This window comes from Perca flavescens, chromosome 1 (assembly GCF_004354835.1).
Source record: "Perca flavescens isolate YP-PL-M2 chromosome 1, PFLA_1.0, whole genome shotgun sequence".
Lineage (NCBI taxonomy): Eukaryota > Metazoa > Chordata > Actinopteri > Perciformes > Percidae > Perca > Perca flavescens.
The window spans coordinates 13,707,330-13,728,964 of record NC_041331.1 but is presented as its reverse complement, the minus strand read 5'-3'; the positions used below and the strand labels follow the sequence as shown (position 1 = coordinate 13,728,964).

General features: G+C 39.2%; 1 protein-coding gene across 1 annotated transcript; it reads right to left on the bottom strand.

The window, feature by feature from the left end:
- Nucleotides 1-1,420: 1,420 nt before the first annotated feature.
- LOC114558558 (cell wall protein DAN4-like) lies at nucleotides 1,421-4,431 on the bottom strand. The gene is made up of 4 exons (XM_028582656.1): nucleotides 4,351-4,431; nucleotides 4,102-4,201; nucleotides 2,184-2,472; nucleotides 1,421-1,676 (listed from the first exon to the last, which is right to left on the bottom strand). Exons 1-4 carry the CDS (start codon nucleotides 4,419-4,421, stop codon nucleotides 1,597-1,599), a joined length of 540 nt encoding a protein of 179 aa, XP_028438457.1. The 5' UTR covers nucleotides 4,422-4,431; the 3' UTR covers nucleotides 1,421-1,596.
- Nucleotides 4,432-21,635: the final 17,204 nt, after the last annotated feature.

The following is a 21,635-nucleotide window of genomic DNA, read 5'->3' as shown; positions in this document are numbered from 1 at the left end:
GTCACTGTTACTGGTCGCAACCCTTCATGTCAACATTAATTTAAAAGTAGAGCAGTTAAAAACCATTATAACCAAATGTTTTGTGTAATAGTGTGTTAGACTGGCTTCCCTTTTTAGCTTTTGATGGTAGGCCTACCACTGACAATGCCAAGTCTCACTGTGCATTTCAACATTTTCACACTTTCAAATTAGTTTTAAAGATAAACCCCATGTATCATCTAGTTTTCAAGGGGGTCCCAAATGTTATTTATCAAGTTTTTATCAGAGGTTTTATTTTAAACGTGTAGCTTGACATAGATTTGTCTTTTATTGTTTTTACATTTATCATTTTTTTTTATTTTGATGAATTGTGTTTTACATTCATTTATCTGGTCTTCAAGTTACCTATACGTTGTTAAATATGCTTTCTAATATTGTTGGTTATATTTGCCATCAAATATAAAGTGCTTTGTAACTTGGTTTTTGAAATGTGCTAAATAATAAAGACCATTAGTATTGTTATCAGTAGGAGCATTAGTATTGATGTCATAATGTCAATTGATAAGTAAATTAAAAAACTAAATATGTTGTTTAAAAAATGCTTACATACTCTTTCCTCCAATAATACCACATTTTTTGTAGTTTTATGTTCTAACTAGTGCTGCAGCACTTCTTAAAATTCTTGAACTAGTTGTCTAACTGACCACCAGCCTGTACAGCTTTGCAACAAAACAGATGCATGAAACAAAACTCAGTTTGCGTGTTTAATGTCAGTGTGTTTAAAGCTAGAGTGTGTAGTTTATGTCGCCCCCATGAGGAAGTCTAAGTAATGACAACAACACTGTTGGCGCGTCCACATGATACAAGCCTTCCGTGATCGCGCACACGCCCCCCACCCCTCCTCGATGCAGTTGCTAGTAGCCAAGAAGGACACAGGATTAAAAAAACACGATGGACTCTTCAGAAGAGGTCATTATCTTCAGTCGAGTTTCTGCGCGCAAAAGTCACCGGACAACACAATCTTCTGAACATAGCCATCCTGAGAAATACAGAGAGAGTTGTGTGGAGCTGATAGTCATAATTAGCCTTGTAGTAACTCATTTGACAATGGCTTGAATGTAACAGACATTCATTAATATCAAAAAGTTACTAAGTTAAAGTTAATATCATTAAAGCTTTAATAATATATTCATGTTATACAAACAAGTTATTATAGAAAAATATATTTTTCTTTTTTGACAGGAAGTGAGGGGAAAGAGAGGAAGAATAACATGCAACAAAGTCCACCGACTCGAGGGCTCCCCATATAAGCAAATTTAAAATAAAGCCCCATTTTAGGGAGAATATTTTATTGTGTGACCCCTTGTCTGTGTCACATCCTTTAGCATCCTATAACTACTTGTGATTTGAGATACAGTAATAAGGATTAGTCAACGTGAGCAGTGCAGCAATATATTTTAGTTTTTTGACAGTAATGTAAGGTGCTCTCGCTTGTATTCGCTTCTCTGGAAAAGCTTAACATGGACGGCGTAATCATGTGTGGATTAAAACTTCAAATGTCCAAAACAGGCAAATGTAGTGCTTCATATCCTGACATATCATTATCCAGCAGTATGTTCAGTAAAGGACGATGTTTTGAAGAAATATGCTGATTGTCAAAATCACTCCTGCTGCCATGGCTGAGGCCTGTTCTGGCGCTGCAAGAGAAGAGAGGAGAGATATGTGTTTACAATTACACTGTGTGTGAACATGTCAATTTTTAAGACATTAAAAAAAGCATAATGTAACTTGAATCACTACTTGAATTATGAAAAAAATTATGCAAGTTAGCTGCATGTCATATACCCTCTTTCAAAATTTATAAAAGTAATTGTGTGAACATCCCACCTTCTGGCAGGTGCAGGACAAATGAAAAGTACTTAGAGTGAAAAAAATGTAATGTCCGCAACACTGAGGACATTACATTTTTTCACTATCAAACAAAGGCGAAAAAAGGTACTTTTTGCGAAAATAAAACTTAAATATAGTTTAAAGATAGAGAAAATGTTTTGCTTGCACACATACTTTACAAACTTAAATTCACCTTGCACCTAACAATGTAATTCACAGTTCAGTGGATTGATATTTAATTTCATGAACGATTACAAATTCAAAAACAAAGACATTACGCTACATTGGGGCTTGTTTAGAAAATAACGCCTTACCATGTGATGTGGTGGTGCTGTGGGCAGCTGTGGTATGTGGAACAGTAACAGTAATAGTTTTAGTTGTAGTTGGTGCAGTAGTGGTTGTAGTAGTAGTCATGAAGGTTGTTGTGGCCGGTACAGGAGTGGTGACCACGAGGCTAACGGGTCCTGAGCGAACGGTGTAGGCGCTGCTAAACACACTGCCAACCAATAATGACCTTTGATTGATGGAGCGGGTACACAGATCAGGGCACTTCTGAGAGGGCCCGGTGGCAATGCACAGATTGACTGTGCACTGGACATACATCTGCAAAACACAAAATTAAAAGTTAGTGGTGGGAAGAGACAGCTCAAAAACATATAACTTCACAACTTTACCTCAACAATTTATTAGACATGAATCACTGATACGACAGAATACTGTAACGACGGGCAATGTTCAATCCCCAACAAACAAGACCATGCTAGCTACTCATGTCTAAGTCACAGTGGTGCTTTACGTTAAAGGTCCCATGACATGGTGCTTTTTGGATGCTTTTATATAGGCCTTAGCGGTCGCCTAATACTGTATCTGAAGTCTCTTTCCCGAAATTCAGCCTTGGTGCAGAATTACAGCCACTAGAGCCAGTCCCACAATGAGCTTTCCTTAGTATGTGCCATTTCTGTGTCTGTAGCTTTAAATGCTATTGAGGAGGAGAGAGGCGGGGCAAGGTGGAGGGTGGGGGTGTTGCCTTGACCATGTTGGTCAAGCCATGATTTCTCTCTCTTGCTCATGGGCGGGCCAAATTCTCTGGGCGGGCAAAGCAGAGAAAGGGGAGGTAACCTTTCCCCTTATGATGTCATAAAGGGAAGATTCCAGATCGGCCCATCTGAGCTTTCATTTTCTCAAAGGCAGAGCAGGATACCCAGGGCTTGGTTTACACCTATCGCCATTTCTAGCCACTGGGGGACCATAGGCAGGCTAGGGGAACTCATATTAATGTTAAAAAAACTGACATTTTCATGCCATGGGACCTTTAAATGATAACGTCAGCATGCTAACATGCCCCCAATTACAAAACTAACATGCTGATAATTTTAACCATGGTCAATATCTTAGTTTGGCATTAGCTATTTAATGATAAACACGTAGTACAACTGAGGATGATGGGAATGCCATTAGTTTTGCAGGTATTTGGCCTAATCCTAAACCTAAAGATATAGCAGCACGGTGGGTTCGAACCCTGGTCGTCCTGGGCCTTTCTGTGTGAAGTCTGCATGGGGATTTCTCCCCCAACACTAAAAACATGTTCCAAGTTGATGTGTTGTGAGTATCTGGTGTCGTAAGGCTGCTGTGCATCAACCAGGTGGGTGCTACACATGGGTGGTAGTAGAGAGAAGTCCCTCCCCTTAAGTGCTTTGAGTGTTTATGATAAAGCGCTATATAAATGTAATGAATTATTATTATTGAACAACCTTTCCAGTCTGGAATGGATTTTTTGAGCTGATGACGCACTTGAAGAAAGGTTAAGGGAACACCAAAGTTATTACTATTCATCATATTGGAAACATGAATGTTTGTTGTAAATTTAAAGGAAATCTTTCCAATAGTTTTTGGGACATTTCACTCAAAACCACAAATTTTAACCTCATGGTGGCGCAGGACAAAAAGTCAAGGACTCAAAGTTGGTAGGATTCATCGTCGGGGCGGGGACAATGGACGTCTGTACAAAATTTCATGGCAATTCATCCTAAATCTAAAGCTAAATCTCTACTACCTGCAGAAAGTTTCACAACGCCAGCATGGGTTACATGAGTGCCTTTCTCCACAAAGTCTGTATCAATACAGGACAAAAAATACGTGGTCTGATCGCACTTGTCTTGGAAGATTTAAAATAACACCCAGAAGAGGAGAACTGAAATGTATTGTATGTGTGTGTTGCATGAGAGTACAGACCGTAGATCCTTTGGCCTTCAAGGAGCTCAAATCAAGGCGGTAAACCTTGGAATTGCTTTGTTCTGTAACAATCTCTAATGTGTTGTTGGAAGTTGCACACCTGGAAGAAAAAAGGTGAGAGAACTATTGGAATTTATATGATACGTTTCAAATTCAGAGGTGACCTCTGCAGCCAAACAGAGTCAATATTTCTTTCACACTAGATAGCAACCTTAAACTATAATACGAAACACGTTGACTGTCACTGACCCTTGCTCCAGAAGGGGGTAGGATTCTGCAAAGTCTGCCGTCTCAGACTCAATACAACTGCTCACTACCATCTCTGCTTGAGCAATGCTGCAGTTTGACAACACTATGAGGTCCAGCGTCTCAAGCCTGGACCCAATATTGGCTCCTCCCGTAGAAGTTCTGGTATTAGTGGAGATGCTCTTCGAGTTGTCTGATGGTGATTCCGCTTCTCGACGCAGTCGTCCTGGCGGCATCTGGATGGAGCGAAGCGTGGGCACGCCCGTGTATTCTCTCAGGGGCCCCTCTCCTGGTAAGTCAAGTTCTATCCAAATGCTGAACTCACCGAAGGTCTCCTTCTCTGTGGGCATGTCAATGTTGTACTGCGGGCCCTTGACCTGGGCTCCAGGGATCCGGCAGGCCAGAGGGAGGACGAGGGAGGGCTGGCGGCTGACCATAGTGTAGGGACGCACACTTTGCAAGGTGTTGGTGTAAACCAGCTCTGAACCAGAGCTCTGGACAAAAGGAGAGGATGAGGAAGAGTATAGTCGGAATTTAACTGAATAATTTGTCACTGCAAAGTATTTTTTAAATGTAATGAGTAACTTAACACCATACAAATAAGGTTTTACTGCACTTTCTGCTTGTTCCAGACTGTTTCACTTCAGGTATGGTCAGAAGTGTGCTCTTACACCAGCACCTACAGTATAACCACACCCAGCAGTGTTATGGAGTGCATCTGTGCAAGCAAAAGTTAAACCACTTGAGGTTTGCAAAGATAATATCTTTTAGGGGGTGTTCAGTAAAGTTACTCTTACATTTTTTTCTTTAAAGATTATTTTTTTGGCCTTTTTTTATGCCTTTATTATGACATGAATGGGAAGGGAGAGGGGGAATGACATGCAGGAAAGTGCCACAGGTCAGAATCGAATCCACGGCCTCTGCGTCGAGGACTAAGCCTCTACCACTAGTCCATCCAGGCACCCAAGTAAAATTTGTCATAAAGTACTGCTGTGATCCCTTTTTTAGTCACAAATAGACAATATAAACAACAAAGCATTAAACTAATAATGTTTTTTTCCCAATAATTTACATTTTGGGGCAAAAATAGCAATAAAGAAGTATCTTTGTACCCTGTTCTCTCTTTTTCAGTGCATTTTATAATTTTTAATGTGACTGTGTTTACATCCACATCTGAATAGAGCAATTAGAACAACTAGTCAATGAATCAATTAGAAGAAAATATTCTACAGATTAATTGATAATGAAAATAACCATCTGGTGTACTGTGTAGAAATGGTATTTTATACATAGAGTACTGTACAGAGCCCAAACAATAAAAACTAGCAACTAGCTCCCACTATTTATGCACTACAGTGTATGCAGAAATGTGTTCTTTGCCTTTTCAAAATGTGCGAGGTACATGTCAGGAGGGGTTATAAATATATTAAGTCTAAGAAAGAGATAGAGAAGACAGGATGACAAAAAGATACAAAAGAAAGAAGGAAAGAAAGAAAAAAAGGAAAGAAAGAAAAGTGGAGCATGTTACCACAGTCTTGGTGCCGCAGCCAGTCAAGGAGATATGTGCAGTCAGGTGTGTGTTGTTGTAGGTGACGGGACAGGTGGGGCTGTTGAGCTGCAGTTCGGCCAGGTTGATGTTACTCAGGGAGGTGACAGGGAGCACCAGGGTCATTTCTGTCTTCTCACACGTCAGCTCTGCAGGCAGACGCCAATCAATACCAAAATCTTACTCACTGGAATAATGAGTACATTTCAAATTGAAATCACACACTCAACACTTGAATACAACAGGGTGTAATATTTTGTTTACCTGTTCCAGCAGGTAGTTTCCTCATCTCCCCTGAAATAATTAAGAAAGGCATATTTTTTTAACAGTAAAGCATAACTGGCATTCTTATGATATTTCTAAGAAGCTGGAGTTCTTACTTTGGTACAGCCACACGCATCTGGGCTCTGACTGCAGACTGGAAAGGCAAGTGCAAATTAGACCACATCATGTACTAAATATGCTCCAAGTACATGTTACTTGCAGGCAGCGTAGGTGTGCATGGCAGACTTCCAGTGGATACTATACTGTAATGTGCTTATAGCATTCTCAAATTTTTCGATAGTTGACAGCATAGATGCAGGAAAGAAACAGGAGAATGAGAGGGAGGGGTATGACATACTGTAATACAAAGGCTGCCTGCCAAAATCAAACCAAGAACTTACAGTAAGAAAGTAGGTTACAAGGTGCTGTCCAATGAAAAAATGACTACAAATAGAAAGTTCAAAATGGGAGAACACATACATATATATATATATATATATATATATATATATATATATATATATAAAACAATAAATAAACTATAGAAACTACCAAAAAGCAAAACACAGAACTTAAACACTCAAACCATAAAAACAGCATACACACATGACCGGACAAAGTGCTTACGAAACAGGTGAGTTTTTAAACAGCTCCTTAAAACCATTGACTGACAGCATTTTAATAACAGTACATGTCTTAACACACAGACAAGCAGGATGCCCCGTAGTTATTACGTGTCATTATGCACACCTGTGTTTATGTATACATGGTTAGGTAACAACGTTTTATACAGTCTATGGTAACAACTGAATGTGAAAGTAACTACTTACAGTATACTGTAACTGAGTTCATTTGTTATCCCTTGATAAGTTTGAGTATTTTTTTAAGTCTGTCATTTCATTTTACTAGATTTTACTAGTAGATATGATTGTGTTAGTTTTTCAAATTACGCACGCATGCACACACACTTAGAACTAGGTACACACACACACACACACACACACACACACACACTTAGAACTAGGTACTAAGTACTGTATGAGTAACATAGATTTGTAATTTAATTAGCTATGTGTTACTGTTACATAAGCAAATATATACTCCATGTGTGTTAGTAAAATAACAAATACATATAAATATATAATTAGAATACACATTTTATTCTAGTACCCTTTAGGCCTACACCACTATTTTTAGCACAATACTGGTACCTATTACTATTAACAGTATTATAGTTATACTGTATTAAAAAAATAAACCATTTTAAAGGTGTCTTTTAATACAACCATAATAGAAATTTCCAGGACTCATGCGGGGCCGGAGGGTGAATCACACCACTTTGTCTGGCAGCATTATTGCCATTCAGTTCACAGAACAACTTACCTTATGGTATTCACAGCAAAGCAGATGGGCAAAAGGCGGGCCAGGTTGTTTTCGGAGCGGACCCAGGCCATGGTCATGGTTGCCAGGGGGCCAATTGAATTAAAACCAACCCTGAAGAGTTCAGGGGGACCAACCACTGCTACCTCTAAAACACTGCACATATGGAGAAACAACTTTCATTTCACAACTGGCTTGGTAACAGCTTGCTTAAAGACCCTGTACACCCCTCCTAAACCCATACAGGTGATTTTCATAAAATGTGTGTGATTCGACCTCAGCTGCGTCTGACATAACTCACGTCACTACTCCATATACAATAGGCAATCTTTAGTGAGCTGTAAACTGAGATTTCTCTTATGAGTCGTCATTTTTTGTTGAGTCACACGACAGTAGCATCTATAAAATGTGGCACATTGCATTGTGGAAAATAAATAAATAAATATATGTATACAGTTTTATATAAAAAAATATAAAGTAGTGTTTTACATAAGCAAATACATACTGAATAAATGACATGTTTTGCAGATTAAAGCTATTCATATACGCATGTATATTAAAGGTGCCCTGCCACACAAAACCGTTTTACTTGCATTTTTCTTTTAAATATGTTAGGTCCATGTGTGTTTGTGTTATGTCGTGAATGTGAAAATGAACTGCTACCTCCTCAGTCAGCTCTAGCCACTGAAAAGAAATAAGCGGAGAAATCCAGCCAATTACAAAAGCTGGCCAGTCTGACGTGGTGTTGCCTGAGCTCATTACTATTCATGAGCTCGCCCAGTTGTGCTGGGTAAAGGATGCTGATAGCCAGGCTCTCATTGGCTAGCTGTTAGCCAATCAGAGTCAAGCAGCTTAGCTTGTTGAATATTAATGAGAACTGGCACAAATCGAGCTGAGTCTTCCTACAGGTGTTTTATACCACACTAGAATGACTTGAAACAAGGTAACCAAGGCATTTTTTCCACAAAAAAATGTTACAGAGTCCATGGTAGAATATATAACAAGATGTCCTTCAGGACGCACCTTTCCAGCTGTGACATAAAGTCGGTGGTGAATCGCACCTCCTGGTACGGCAGGACAAACAGCATGGAGTCCTCTTTGGGGGTTGCACCTGTTGCCACCGGTTCATCACTGCAGCTGGAAGTTGACTCCTCCACTAAAAGGAAAGAGAATAAATAATAATAAATTATAACAAGACAGGAGGCAATCTATGAAAGGAAGGTCTGAAATGGGACAGAACTTGAACTCTTCCATGCTATTTTATGTAAACACTGTACTGTAATTATGTTTATTCTAGTTTGCCCAATGAAATGAATTGGCAATATTAATGCTGCTATTATCTGACTGACTTACTCACCAGTGAGAGAGAGGTGCACAGGGACAGAGCTGATGGGTTTGTTGTCTGTGAGGTGGCTTATTTTGGGCACAGGAATCCGGTCCTCTGCCATTAGGTAGAGGAAATACTGTCCTGCCGGTGCTTTTCCAGTGAATGTCAACATGCATTTCTCCTGGCATAACCAAACGGAATGTAAACATGTCAAGTTTTCACTGAGCTGAAATTATTTGATTTATTATATGACGAGGTCTGTATTTTATTTAAAGTAACTGGGCCTTTGTTTCTGGAAAAGGATTTGCAAATGTTATTTGCCTACCAGGACTGTCAAGCTGTGGAGCTCAACATACTTTTGAGGGTTGGACTGTAAAATACAGTAACAGGTCTTTCCAGGTGTGCAGCAACATTTCTGTCCCCATTAATTACTTCCTCATATTGCCTTAAAATAATGGTCAAATAGTTCAATTGTATCACGTCACCAGTGCAAAGTAATTAACTTCTACAAGGACTGTAAGTAATAAAATGATCAAATACTCAAAATAGTCTTTAATTATTTTATAGGCCACGTGAACCTCTCTCTGATTGTATATAACATGAAACATGTTTTTCAAAGGTTTTGAGGCAGAGATGTCGCTGCATAATAGGAATGACCCTAACAAAATAAGAATACCCCAACTATTTATTTACTTGAATATTTCCATGATATGCTTTATAAAATGCTTTATACTTCACTATATGCCAACATTTATCTGACAGCTATAGTTACTAGTTACTTTGCAGATAGATTTTACATACAAAACATATGATCAGCCTCTAAAATATGATGATTTGTTTGAGACTAAAGTGCTCAACACTATATGAAGTAGTTCAAATCAACTCTGGCCTCGACCAACTTAGAACTGTAGACTGAACAGTACAGGCCAAAAGTGTGGACTCACCTTCTCATTTAATGTGTTTCTTTATTTCCATGACTATTTACATTGTAGATTCTCACTGAAGGCATCAAAACTATGAATGAACACATATGGAATTATGTACTTAACAAAAAAGTGTGAAATAACTGAAAATATGTCTTATATTTTAGATTCCTCAAAGTAGCCACCCTTTGCTTTTTTGATAGCACTGCAAACCCTTTTGGTGTTCTCTCAGTGAGCTTCATGAGGTAGTCACCTGAAATGGTTTTCACTTCACAGGTGTGCTTTGTCAGGGTTAATTAGTGGAATTTTTTCTTATATTAATAACAAAGCAAAGGGTGGCTACTTTGAGGAATCTAAAATATAAGACATGTTTTCAGTTATTTTACACTTTTTTGTTAAGTACATAATTCCATATGTGTTCATTCATAGTTTTGATGCCTTCAGTGAGAATCTACAATGTAAATAGTCATGAAAATAAAAAGGAAACGCATTGAATGAGAAGGTGTGTCCAAACTTTTGGCCTGTACTGTAAAGTTAAGGAAATGCTGAAGTGAGACTCACCTCGTCCAGCTCTATGAAAGAGTGCTGAGTGCAGTTGACACACTCTCCCTGATCAGGCTGGGCAAAGCGACATCTTACCCTGTCACCATCCAGGTCTTTGACTGACAAATGGAAATCGTGAGGGCAGTTCACACGGGCCCTGATCACAGAAACATAGATACAATCAGCCCCTCAAATCACAAATAGAGCCACAACAAAGTTGAGAGATGAAATTATTGATATTGTCAATGTCAGATATCTCTACAACAACAAAAAAATACAAGGTGTAACAGTATTTGGTGAGGTGCTGGCTATTTCTTGGAAATGGCTGCTAACCTCCTGGAGTCTCCGCTGGTTGTCTGGCAACTAGTCCAACTCATAAACTCTCCCGTAAAATGCTGAATTTATGTTTATATACTGTACATTGGGTTTTGTATTGATTAAAGATCAAATTAATATTTGTATTGGTTAAAAAACAACACTATGGCTAAGGCTAATGGTCAGCACATATAGAAAAACTGGCCTGGCTTCTTAATCAATGACATCACTAATTGAGGAATTTAAAACAGGAATGAGGGCAAGGCAATTTTAGGCAGTTGAGAAAAAGTGCTTTTTGTGGGAGAGAAAGCTTCATTTGGGCTATAATGTGGTTTTTTTGTACTTTATACATCTATTACAAATTATATAACACACTAAAATACGGGAAAAATCCCAAAAAGCACAATAGGGGCTCTTTAACTCTCTGCATGAAAGCGAAACGTCAGCCATTCCTTTAAGTGGTTAACACTCTCCCATGACATTTAATTAAAGTTCAAGCTTTTTTTGCATGCAGGTGTGTGTGTGTGTGTGTGTGTGTGTGTGTGTGTGTGTGTGTGTGTGTGTGTGTGTGTGTGTGTGTGTGTGTGTGTGTGTGTGTGTGTGTGTGCGTCTGTTCGGGCAATACCTAAGTGGAGGAGGGAGAGCAACAAAAGCAGGTTGGTTGAGTCTCCCACTGTTTGCCCGGAGATATGGTCCTGCTTTCATTGACACATAAAATTCTGTGTTGGACCTAAACAATTGAGAAATAAAAACTGTGTATTAGAGGAAATTAAACTACTTGAGGTAGCCTGATTCAGATCCTCACATCAAATGCCCCATTTTATAAAACATCCGAGATCAATGACAAACACTATGGGCCCTATCTTGCGCCCAGCGCAATTGCCTTTGTACACCGACGCATGTATCATTCCTATTTTGCACCCGACGCACAGCGGACTTTTCCCTCCACAGACGCACGTCGGTAAATTAGGGAATATATTCGCGCTCCCGGGGGCGGTTCAGCGAAAAGAGGAGGCGTGTTCCGGCGCAAACGTTATTGGTGCTATTTTGCAGTTCCAGAAAACAATTCCGCCACTGACCAGGAAAAACCTGGTCTAAAGTCAGTGGCGCTAGTCTAAAGTAAGTAGCGCGTTTTTCAGATGCTATTTTAGGGGCGCATGCTTGGCCATAATGTAGCTTGTGCACAATGCGCATACACTTCTCTCATCTAAGCGGACGCAGCAGTTCCCATTTTTGCAAACCATACATAATAACAAGGAAAAATATTACTGAAAACGCGCTTCAGGTGTTTGGATAGATCAGGAGGCACTTTACAGTACAGTCCTCAAAAAGTCGCAGCATTCTTTGTGGCTTGTTGTGATTTACACAACATTTCCATGAATCAGGGATGTGTTGATGACATAAATGAGGAAATATTAGAGGACTTAAGGAGATGTGATGTTGAACTACGGCGGGATCTGGTCCGGGAGTAATGCGCGATGTGCTCCTGGTGGAGTGGGTGGACGGAGATGGAGTGGGGGGGGAGGAGGAAGGGGCACAACAGGTGCAGGTGGTGCGTTTGGAGGCCTACGCTCCATGGCTGCAGCAATCCTCTCCAGACTTGAGGAGATGCGCCCGAGAGGAGCAGCAACATCGGCACCCGGCCAAGACGGGCATTTATTGCTTTGCCGCATCCCGGACAGCTCCCGCTGGCGTGCGCCAGGTAAATCCGCCGTCATAATAGCAATCCGCCATGGAACAAGCGCGCCTGCTCTTAAAGGGAATGTGAGATGACGCTCTGATTGGTTTATTGCACGTTACGCCCAAACCACACCTAGCTACTTCAGACCAACCCATTTTAGATTTACGTCGGGCGCAAGACTCATTTATCCAGTCCAAAACAGAAGCCTGGCGGATGTGTTCCACACAGACAGTACTCAGTACATTGTACCTAAAGGCAGATTAGCACAGGAATGTTAAAGGGCTCATATTATGCTCATTTTCAGCTTCATAATTGTATTTAGAGGTTGTACCAGAATAGTTTACATGATTTAATTTTCAAAAAACACCATATTTTTGTCGTACTGCACATTGCTGCAGCTCCTTTTTCACCCTGTGTGTTGAGATCTCTTTTTTAGCTACAGAGTGAGACATCTCACTTCTGTTCCATCTTTGTTGGGAGTCGCACATGCTCAGTATCTAGGTAAGGACTACTAGCCAGTCAGAAGCAGAGTATGAGGGCGTGCCACGCTAGCAGCTAGGCGAGCATTATAACGTGTGTTACAAAGAGACGCAAGTTCGTCACAGAAGTAAAGGCTGGACTACAACAGAGCTGTTTGGAGCAGTTTGTGAACAGTGTTTTCTGTTGGAGATGGTAAGTCCCTTTGGGGTGGACTTTGGGCTTTTCACTTTGTAAACCTATAACGTGCACAAACAAGATTTATAACACTGTAAAGGAAAAGGAAAAAGCCAAACAGCATAATATGAACACTTTAAAGAATGTTAGAAGAAATGGGACAGTAATCAGAGTAAGTGGCATTTTAAGATAATGATGCACAAGCATTTTTTGCTTCACACACATAAAAAAATTAGGAATAGATCAATTATCGGGCCGTTTTTTTTGGCAGTTTGCAGATTATCTGTATCAGCGTTTTATTTGCCTGATAACTGATAAAGTGAATTAATTAAAAAGTGCGCTACTTTGACTCGGCTACAGCTCCGTGTCTGTCCCTCTGCTTCGGTTTCACTCACCACTGAGTCTGACTTAATGTCCCACAACACCATCTGACTATCTTTTACTGTGTATTATGTTGAAAGTTTATAATTTATTAAATAATTGGTAAAGGCATTTAAACAAAAGTTTGTGTTGGAGTTTGTAACATTCCAAAATCTTCATGTAAATGCATGTGGGTTCCAATTATCGGTTATCGGTATCACTAACTACTAATAATCGGCATCGGTCTTGAAAAAACAGTATCGGTTGATCCCTATTAAAAATCTCATACAAATGTGAAAAATAAATTACCTTAATCACTCAATATGTATAACTAGCAACATAATTATGCAAACTGAAGCTTATAAGACATTTTTGCAAAAGTTATTTTTTTCATTATCTATTATTATATATTTATATTCTTGAGTGAAACTGAAATTGCCGGCTTATTATATATAAAAAGCAGGCAATTTCTATATATATATAATAACAAAGCCAGTAAGGAAGTAAGCAACCATAGCAAGACAATGTATGTAGGTCTCATACCCTAAAGTTATGGTGGCGTTGTAATTGCTGGGGACAGTTTTCTGCCACTGGCGGACACACCAGCCAGGGTTGGGTTTAGTGCCGGTGAAAGGTGATGAGGTAGTGTAGACCAGACAGTCCTCCCCCTCAGCACACAGTCCAGACAGAGTTGGACAAGGAATGGGAGCGATGGCACTGAAATAAGCCCGCACCTGCAAGAAGCAAAGAGACAAAAATGACTGAGCTCAGGATCGAGAACCTGCAGGGTGAGTCTGTCCTAACTCACAAAAGTAACTCACAGACACTGTTGTCATTATGCAGCTCACACGGGAATTACAACACTGACTTTGGCTATACTTTGACTTTCTGACTACCAAACTTTAAAAAAAAATACCAAAATGTCTTTTTTTGTTCTGTACATATTTTACAGGGATACGTATAGGTTTACTATGACCATTAAATAATGAATTTACAGATTACAATGAATCATTGTCATCAATTTGTCATGGTGCCGTCTGTTTTCCCTCTCCCTTGTTTTTGTTTTGTCTTCTGTCTGTTGTGTGCTGAGTGGACACCTATGGCTTTCTACTCATCTGAAGCATATCCAGCAATCACCGCTCCTGTCTCAACGTTCACCCAAGTGGTAACACTCGCTACGGCGAGCCTAACTGTTTTTTGAAAGTCTGCCTTTTGTATTTCCTGTTGTAAGCTTAGTTTTGACTTTGTGTGTTTTTTTGCTCCGGATTCCTGCTTCAGGCCCTGGAAGCCCAGTCTGCCTGCCTGAGCCAAATAGTTTTTTGTTGGACCTGCCTGTCTGCCCGCTCTCAGTCCCAGAGGATTTCAAAGCACCTTCATTACTTTTTGTGTTCAATAAACCTCTAATCCTGTTCCAACCTTTTCTCTGTGTCTGCTCCTGAATCTGGACAGCCCAGCCTAACACAATTTTACAATGAATGGGACTGTAAATTAAATTATATACAGGTTCTGAGTTACTTTTTTTATTAAAAAGGCAAAGACCAGGATCCTTATAATATAGTTTAGACTGAGAAATAAGTGGTTTTGGGTTCTAAGAAAAATTAAGGAGTGTAAAAGGCCTTTTAATAGGTTTCAGTTAAATGTAAATGGACTGTATTTATGTAGTGATTTAGTTTTAACAACTACTCAAAGCACTTTTACATAGTACTGGAACCATTCACACACATTCATTCACTGTGGCCGAGGCTGCCGTACAAGGAGCTAACCAGCTCATTGGATAAACACGCACACACATTTATGGGAGCAATTCGGGGTTCACACTTCGACATGGGATGCGGGGCCAGGGACCGAACCACCAAACCATTCGATTGATAGGCGACTGCTCTACCGCCTGAGCCACTAGCCTGGATGCCAGTCGAACGTAGCCCCGCCCACAACATTTGAGGTCGGAAAGGTCGGTCGGGACTTGTGGTGCGTTCTCTTTGTCCACCGAAGTCGATTTACGAGTTGTTTTCCGGAGTTACGAACCGGAAGTTGCAAAAAGAACGCCACTGAGGTCGTATATACAACTCGTCAAGTCGTCTGAACTCAGAGGACCCCGAGTTCACTTTCAAAGATGGCTACGTCGTGCATCACACGTAGTAAACATTGTGGTTTTCTACAATTTTAAGCACTTTTGTCTTTGTGAAGAATGAAGAAGTCGTACACATAGCACTGTATACTGCTACCTATTGGCATGTCGCTACAGTCTTATTAGGAGTTAAATACCACCTGATTAGTTATTTTGTAGCTTGTGCAGCTGAAATTGGCTGGAGACGCTCGGTTGCTATGTGACAACAACGGCTTTAAGCCGAGTCTTGAGCAGAAAGCAGAGCAGTAGCCTAACGTTAACGTTAATCAAAACGTAATTTTCATGGATCAAACTGTGAAATATATTTGTGTAATATGTCAATAACAGGGTGAATAGAATCCTAAATGTTACTAAAAATGTTACAAAAATCCATCTTTTCTCCGACTCGTAGTATTGTGTGACAAAAAGAACGCAACAACCCGCGGTTATTCGTTTTCCGACATGGATGTGACGTCACACTCGAGCTACTAGTTGCGATTACAAGACGAAAAGAACGCACCATTAATCCTTTGTGGAGCAACTATGCTCGAACCAGAGCTGTTCGGACCTATCAAATCGCCAGGGCGGGCTTTATACGATGATGGACAGATGATTAACAGCAACGTAATCAACCACATCGCCACAGAGCGCTTGGGTTGAATTAGTTTACAACAAAGATGGCTGCCATCGCGTCTGTTATAGAAGATATCGACGACGCATTCATTTAAAAAGAGGAACAGTGAACCGCGATCACGTATGCATACACATTGTCGCACCCGTCCACACGACACGGAAACTGACGCCTCTGCCTTTGCTCTGTCGAAGCCTGCCTTTGACTTGCAGCTTCTGTGACGTCTGTCTCCGTTGCTCTGATTGGTTGTAGGTCTATCCTACAACCAAGTGCAGAGGTATTTTCCTTCCTGGTTTGGTTGAAACATGCCCCATAATGACAGTCCAATGGAGCAGTATCAGACTCATATTCTGACTAGAACCTGAGTATGACGACGTCCGGCTACTGAGCTACAGCTTTGGTAGAGAAATAAAATCAACATGGAAATTGTGAGAAATACCCAACAAGTTCCTAGTATGGATGGTTTCAAAACATAGTTTAAAACTTTGTATTTCTAGATGCAAATAACATAATGTTGAGGTTATAAAATGATAACTTTAAATCATTTTTACATCTTTACAATAGAGAAATGGTTTGTATTAGTTTACGTCACCTCAGATGGCACAAAAGCCTCAATAAAATAATAGAAATCTGAGTGTAATAAGGGCTATCTAGTGCCAAAGAGTTTGGACTTGAAGACACTGTAACAAAAATTAGTTTTGGGGAAAAGAAAAACATTGCCCACCGTATTCCCTCCATCGATGTCCAGGGGCACAACGTGGACTGTCAGTCCCAGAGAAGAGGCTTGGCAGGCAGGGCCTAACAGGACCAGAGTCAGGCTCAGCAACAGGAGGCCCAGATTGAATGTATCTAGCATCTCAGCTCCTCAGTCAGACAGGAAGTCTAAACCTTCGGGAAATACAGACAGAAAGGTTAAGCAGCCTCAGGCTCATTATAGGATGTTAAAGTTGCAAAGTTGTACTTTGCACATGCAACTGGAAAAGACTGCCGTGTCAAGCTGAACTAAGGTTACATGATGCTTAATATCATACAGTACAGGCCAAAAGTTTGGACATACCTTCTCATTCAATGTGTTTCCTTTATTTTCATGACTATTTACATTGTAGATTCTCACTGAAGGCATCAAAACTATGAACGAACACATGTGGAATTATGTACTTAACAAAAAAGTGTGAAATAACTGAAAACTTGTCTTATATTTTAGATTCCTCAAAGTAGCCACCCTTTGCTTTTTTTGATAACTCTGCAAACCCTTGGTGTTCTCTCAATGAGCTTCATGAGGTAGTCACCTGAAATGGTTTTCACTTCACAGGTGTGCTTTGTCAGGGTTAATTAGTGGAATCTTTTCCCTTATTAATAAAAAAGCAAAGGGTGGCTACTTTGAAGAATCTAAAAATATAAGACATGTTTTCAGTAGTACATAATTACACTTGACATATTACATTAATGTGTTCATTCATAGTTTTGATGCCTTCAGTGAAAATCTACAATGTAAATACTCATGAAAATAAAAAGGAAACACATTGAATGAGAAGGTGTGTCCAAACTTTTGGCCTGTACTGTATCTAATGATAATGTTATTATTATATTTTTTAAAGTTTTCATTCGTGAAGCCGGGCGTACCCAACAAGTTATTAACCAGAGGTAGACACAAAAGAACAAACACGACAAAAAAAGTAGTAAACAGACACAAATAGGGTTTCGGAATTAGTGTTGCATCGCAATACCTAAATGAAGGAGATTGCTCCACGAGTGTCTCCATCATAGAAAGGCATTGTGGCCGTGTTTCCTTCCATTTCAAGGGCATTTTTTTAAGCTCGTGGAATTATTTGTCAAACTTACAAATAAAAACCCTGGATTTTTGTGGCATTTGATGCCTGATGTATGTTCGAACGTAAGTTCGAAGGGTCAAAATAATTTGGTAAAGGGACCCAAACATCAAAACTCACCACAGTAGTAGTTAAGATGTATTGATGTATTATTTTGCAGAACAATGTGACTAATAATTAAGCATCATTAGGATTAGATATAAGATATATATTAACTGAAAGATCGTGTCATTATTTCAGTCAGAACAGTCACAAGGTTTAAACAAGTTATTTCAACATATGTATCCACAAGAGCCCGAACACACAATACAAAAAAAGCATTCAAAATTTACGTAAAACTACATGCCAATGTTGGAGAAGGAGCAAGGTGTAGGGAGTTGCACTGCATGTACGTGAGCCACCCTGATGAATGAGAGGAAACATGACTATTAAATGACTATTGTGGTAGGCTAAACTACGCTATCATATTATTTTTCAAGATATTTTCACTAGTGAAGCAAGTTCCGACACACCGGAACAAAATTAAATTAAGAAAAGTATGCAAAAGACAGACACAGTTAGAGTTTATGTATGTGGGCTTGTGTGTGATAGACAGACATTGATTTTAGCTTTTATTTTCGCGTTTCTTTACATAATTTAGGAAAATCACAAGCATAAACACAGCATATTGTGGTTCAGTCCTAAATCTTTATTAAAAGCTTGGCTCTCCCTCTATTTATATATACAGTATATATAGTCAGTGGAGGATTAAGCAAAAAAAAAAAAAAAACAACGTTCTAGATTTGTTGGTTTTGTGTTGTAAATGTCAACATTTCACTGTTCCTTCAGTTTTTTCATATGCAGGACCATTCCATTAACTAATACAACTTTTATTCTTGTATTTTATACCTTTCTTATTCTTTTTTTAGCTAGTTTTTATTGTCTATTCTCTTTAATGACAGACAGTTTTTGATTGATTTTATTGTCTTTTTGATGTTTCATGTAAAATACTTTGAATTGCCTTGTTGCTGAAATGTGCTATAGAAGTAAACTCGCCTTGTCTTAAACTCTTAATCAACCATCTCTAGGATGTTCCTGACAGAAGTCCCCATTAGTGGCTGTGCAACTCTTGTTTCATTAACAAGCATTTAAAGAAACATTCACAAACGACATATGATCACTAAATGCTGGAGGACGCTGGGGGTGTAAAGGGAATTACATTGCACAGCAGTAGGTAGTGCAGGAGTGTTGAGGAGCAGTGTGGGGATTAGAGTTTGCATAATGAAATGATGAGGTGTGGACCGCCTCGTTAAATAAGACATTTATGATTGGACATTACGGCGAACACGCACCTGGAAAAGACTGCCATGCCAAGCTGAACTGAGGTTACGTGATGCTTAACCCTTGTGTTGTTTTCGGGTCAAATTTGACCCATATTTCAAAATGTCTATATCAGAAATATGGGTTTCCTTTTAACTACCTCATTTTAATTACTCAAAAATAACAGGGATGATTTCTACACATCATGCTTCGCAAGTACAACAAAAGATAGGATTTCTAACTTTCATTGACTTTTGGGTGTTTTATTAAAAGAAATTGCATTTGAAAAAGAAAAAAAAAAGTTTCAAAACCGGACTGAACGTTGACATATACTCTTCGGTAGTTATCCTTCATTTAATATGAGTCTAAATAAATCATAATTTCTGCTTTTTTAACTCAAGAATTAGGTATAATTTCCCATAAATGAGGTTTATTGACCATGAATTCCAAAAATGTAAAACTGGTAATAAGTTGGTGTTAGTGGTGTTTATACATGGTACTGAAAAGAAGCGTTAAAGGTACATTGTGTAGGAATTTCTCCCATCTAGCGGTGAAATTGTATTTTGCATTCAAACGAATGCGCCTCGCTTTTTCAAATGCGGGTTGTAACTACGGTAGCCGTTATGTACAGTACCAAGAAGCTATGACAACATGTCTTCCAATTTTTGCTTTTTTGGCAAAAGTATGATCCGCCATTAAAGTGCAGTGCAGGCTTTAAAATTTGCTGGGGCAGTGACAAGCGGCTCTCGCTGATCTCCTTCTCCGTTTCAGATGGTTTCAGTCACGTGACGCTGGCTCTGAACGAAAACACGTTGTGGATCAGCTAGACAGGAAGGCATTACCAGAAGATGTATTTGTCATGACAACTTGACATTAAATTTCTTTGGAGTGTCCTTATTAAGACAACTTGACATTAAACAGGATGACAGTATGTCAAGTTGTCACGACAAAGACATTCTCTGGTAAGGTCATCCTGGTTAATGTCAAGTTGTCAAGTAAAGGGTTACATTATAATTATTTAAGGTTAAATTACATGCCTTGATCAAGCACAAAAGGGGCTGTTACTATGGAGCTCTGAACCAATCAGGGGCAAAAAAGAAAGTTTCACTTTCTCCAGGGCCAGCAAGAAACATTTCGTCCATTTTCAAATTTATAGAAAATAAGCCCAGTAGGTTTTGACATTTCTATTGTTTCTTTGTTTACATTAGATAAGGCTGATAACATGGGCACATTGTATATTTTCACCCGGGTTAATCTGGCCCTGATCTTATGTAAATCTGGCCCTGTTTCCATGTAATAAGATGTGTGGTGTCTGAATATTATCTGCAAATGTACACATTCAATAGTATTATACTTCAAACCAACTTTAGTGATTTAGATGTTGACCTGATTGGTCAACATCTAAATCACTAAAGTTGAGGCAGTAGGATCACTCCGTACAGTATAAGTTAAAGGGTAAAATGGTCCAATGTTTTACACACACACGGACACACACGATTTTGAAAACCGGTTCAAAACTGGAGCCGACACAAGAAACATGGCTGACTGTCAGGTATGCCGAGCGTTCAACAAAATGTTTAAAGGATTGTTTTTATTCACCGCAAGTTAAAACACTAGCTGGACTTATTATACATTGTTCAACACCCTAAGCTTTTAGCAGCTTTAAACACACACCATTTTGATTTGTTTTCATAATAAAATAAAAAAATCAGCACTAGTTCTATTAAAGTTTCCGTCGTACAATCACTTTTATTTATTTTAAACTTGAAATCTTGCTTTATTACATTTGGTGGACCAGGACAGGAAAGTTGATTTACTTTAAGTTATGTGCATTATTACAAGTATGTCTACATAAGACCACTAATAATGTGCTTAAAATGTTTGGTAACATTACCCAATGTAGGGGTGTAAAACGCGCGTACTGAAACCTAATATCCAAAACCCAAATCATACAAACAGACCAATTCTGCCATCTTCGTGGCTTAAACTATGAAATGTGGTTGACTCAAATCTCCACAGCATTCATGGAATAACATACGGACCATAGCAAACAAAAGAAAACATTGTATACGGAAGTGAAATAAATCCTTAATTACCTTAAGCCACACTTCCTTTCCAAAGCTTTAAAGTCCCACCTAATAGACAGGTTTTGTATGGAGTTTTCAGTAAATGAGCTCTTGTACAAGACTGATGAAGGTGGAGCTCAGCCGAATTCAGGCAGAATGGAGTTGAACTGGCTAGACCAGAGACGGCAAAAGATGCATAAAAGTTACGCCTCAAGAGGAGGGCATAGTGAAACTGAGAACACCAGTTTACCTCGAATGACGTAACTTCCAGTCAAAATGCCTTGTAGTGTTTCTTTTGTGTCGGACACCTGTGGAAACCACAAATCTGTCAACAAAGACAGAAACAGTATAACAAAAACAAAA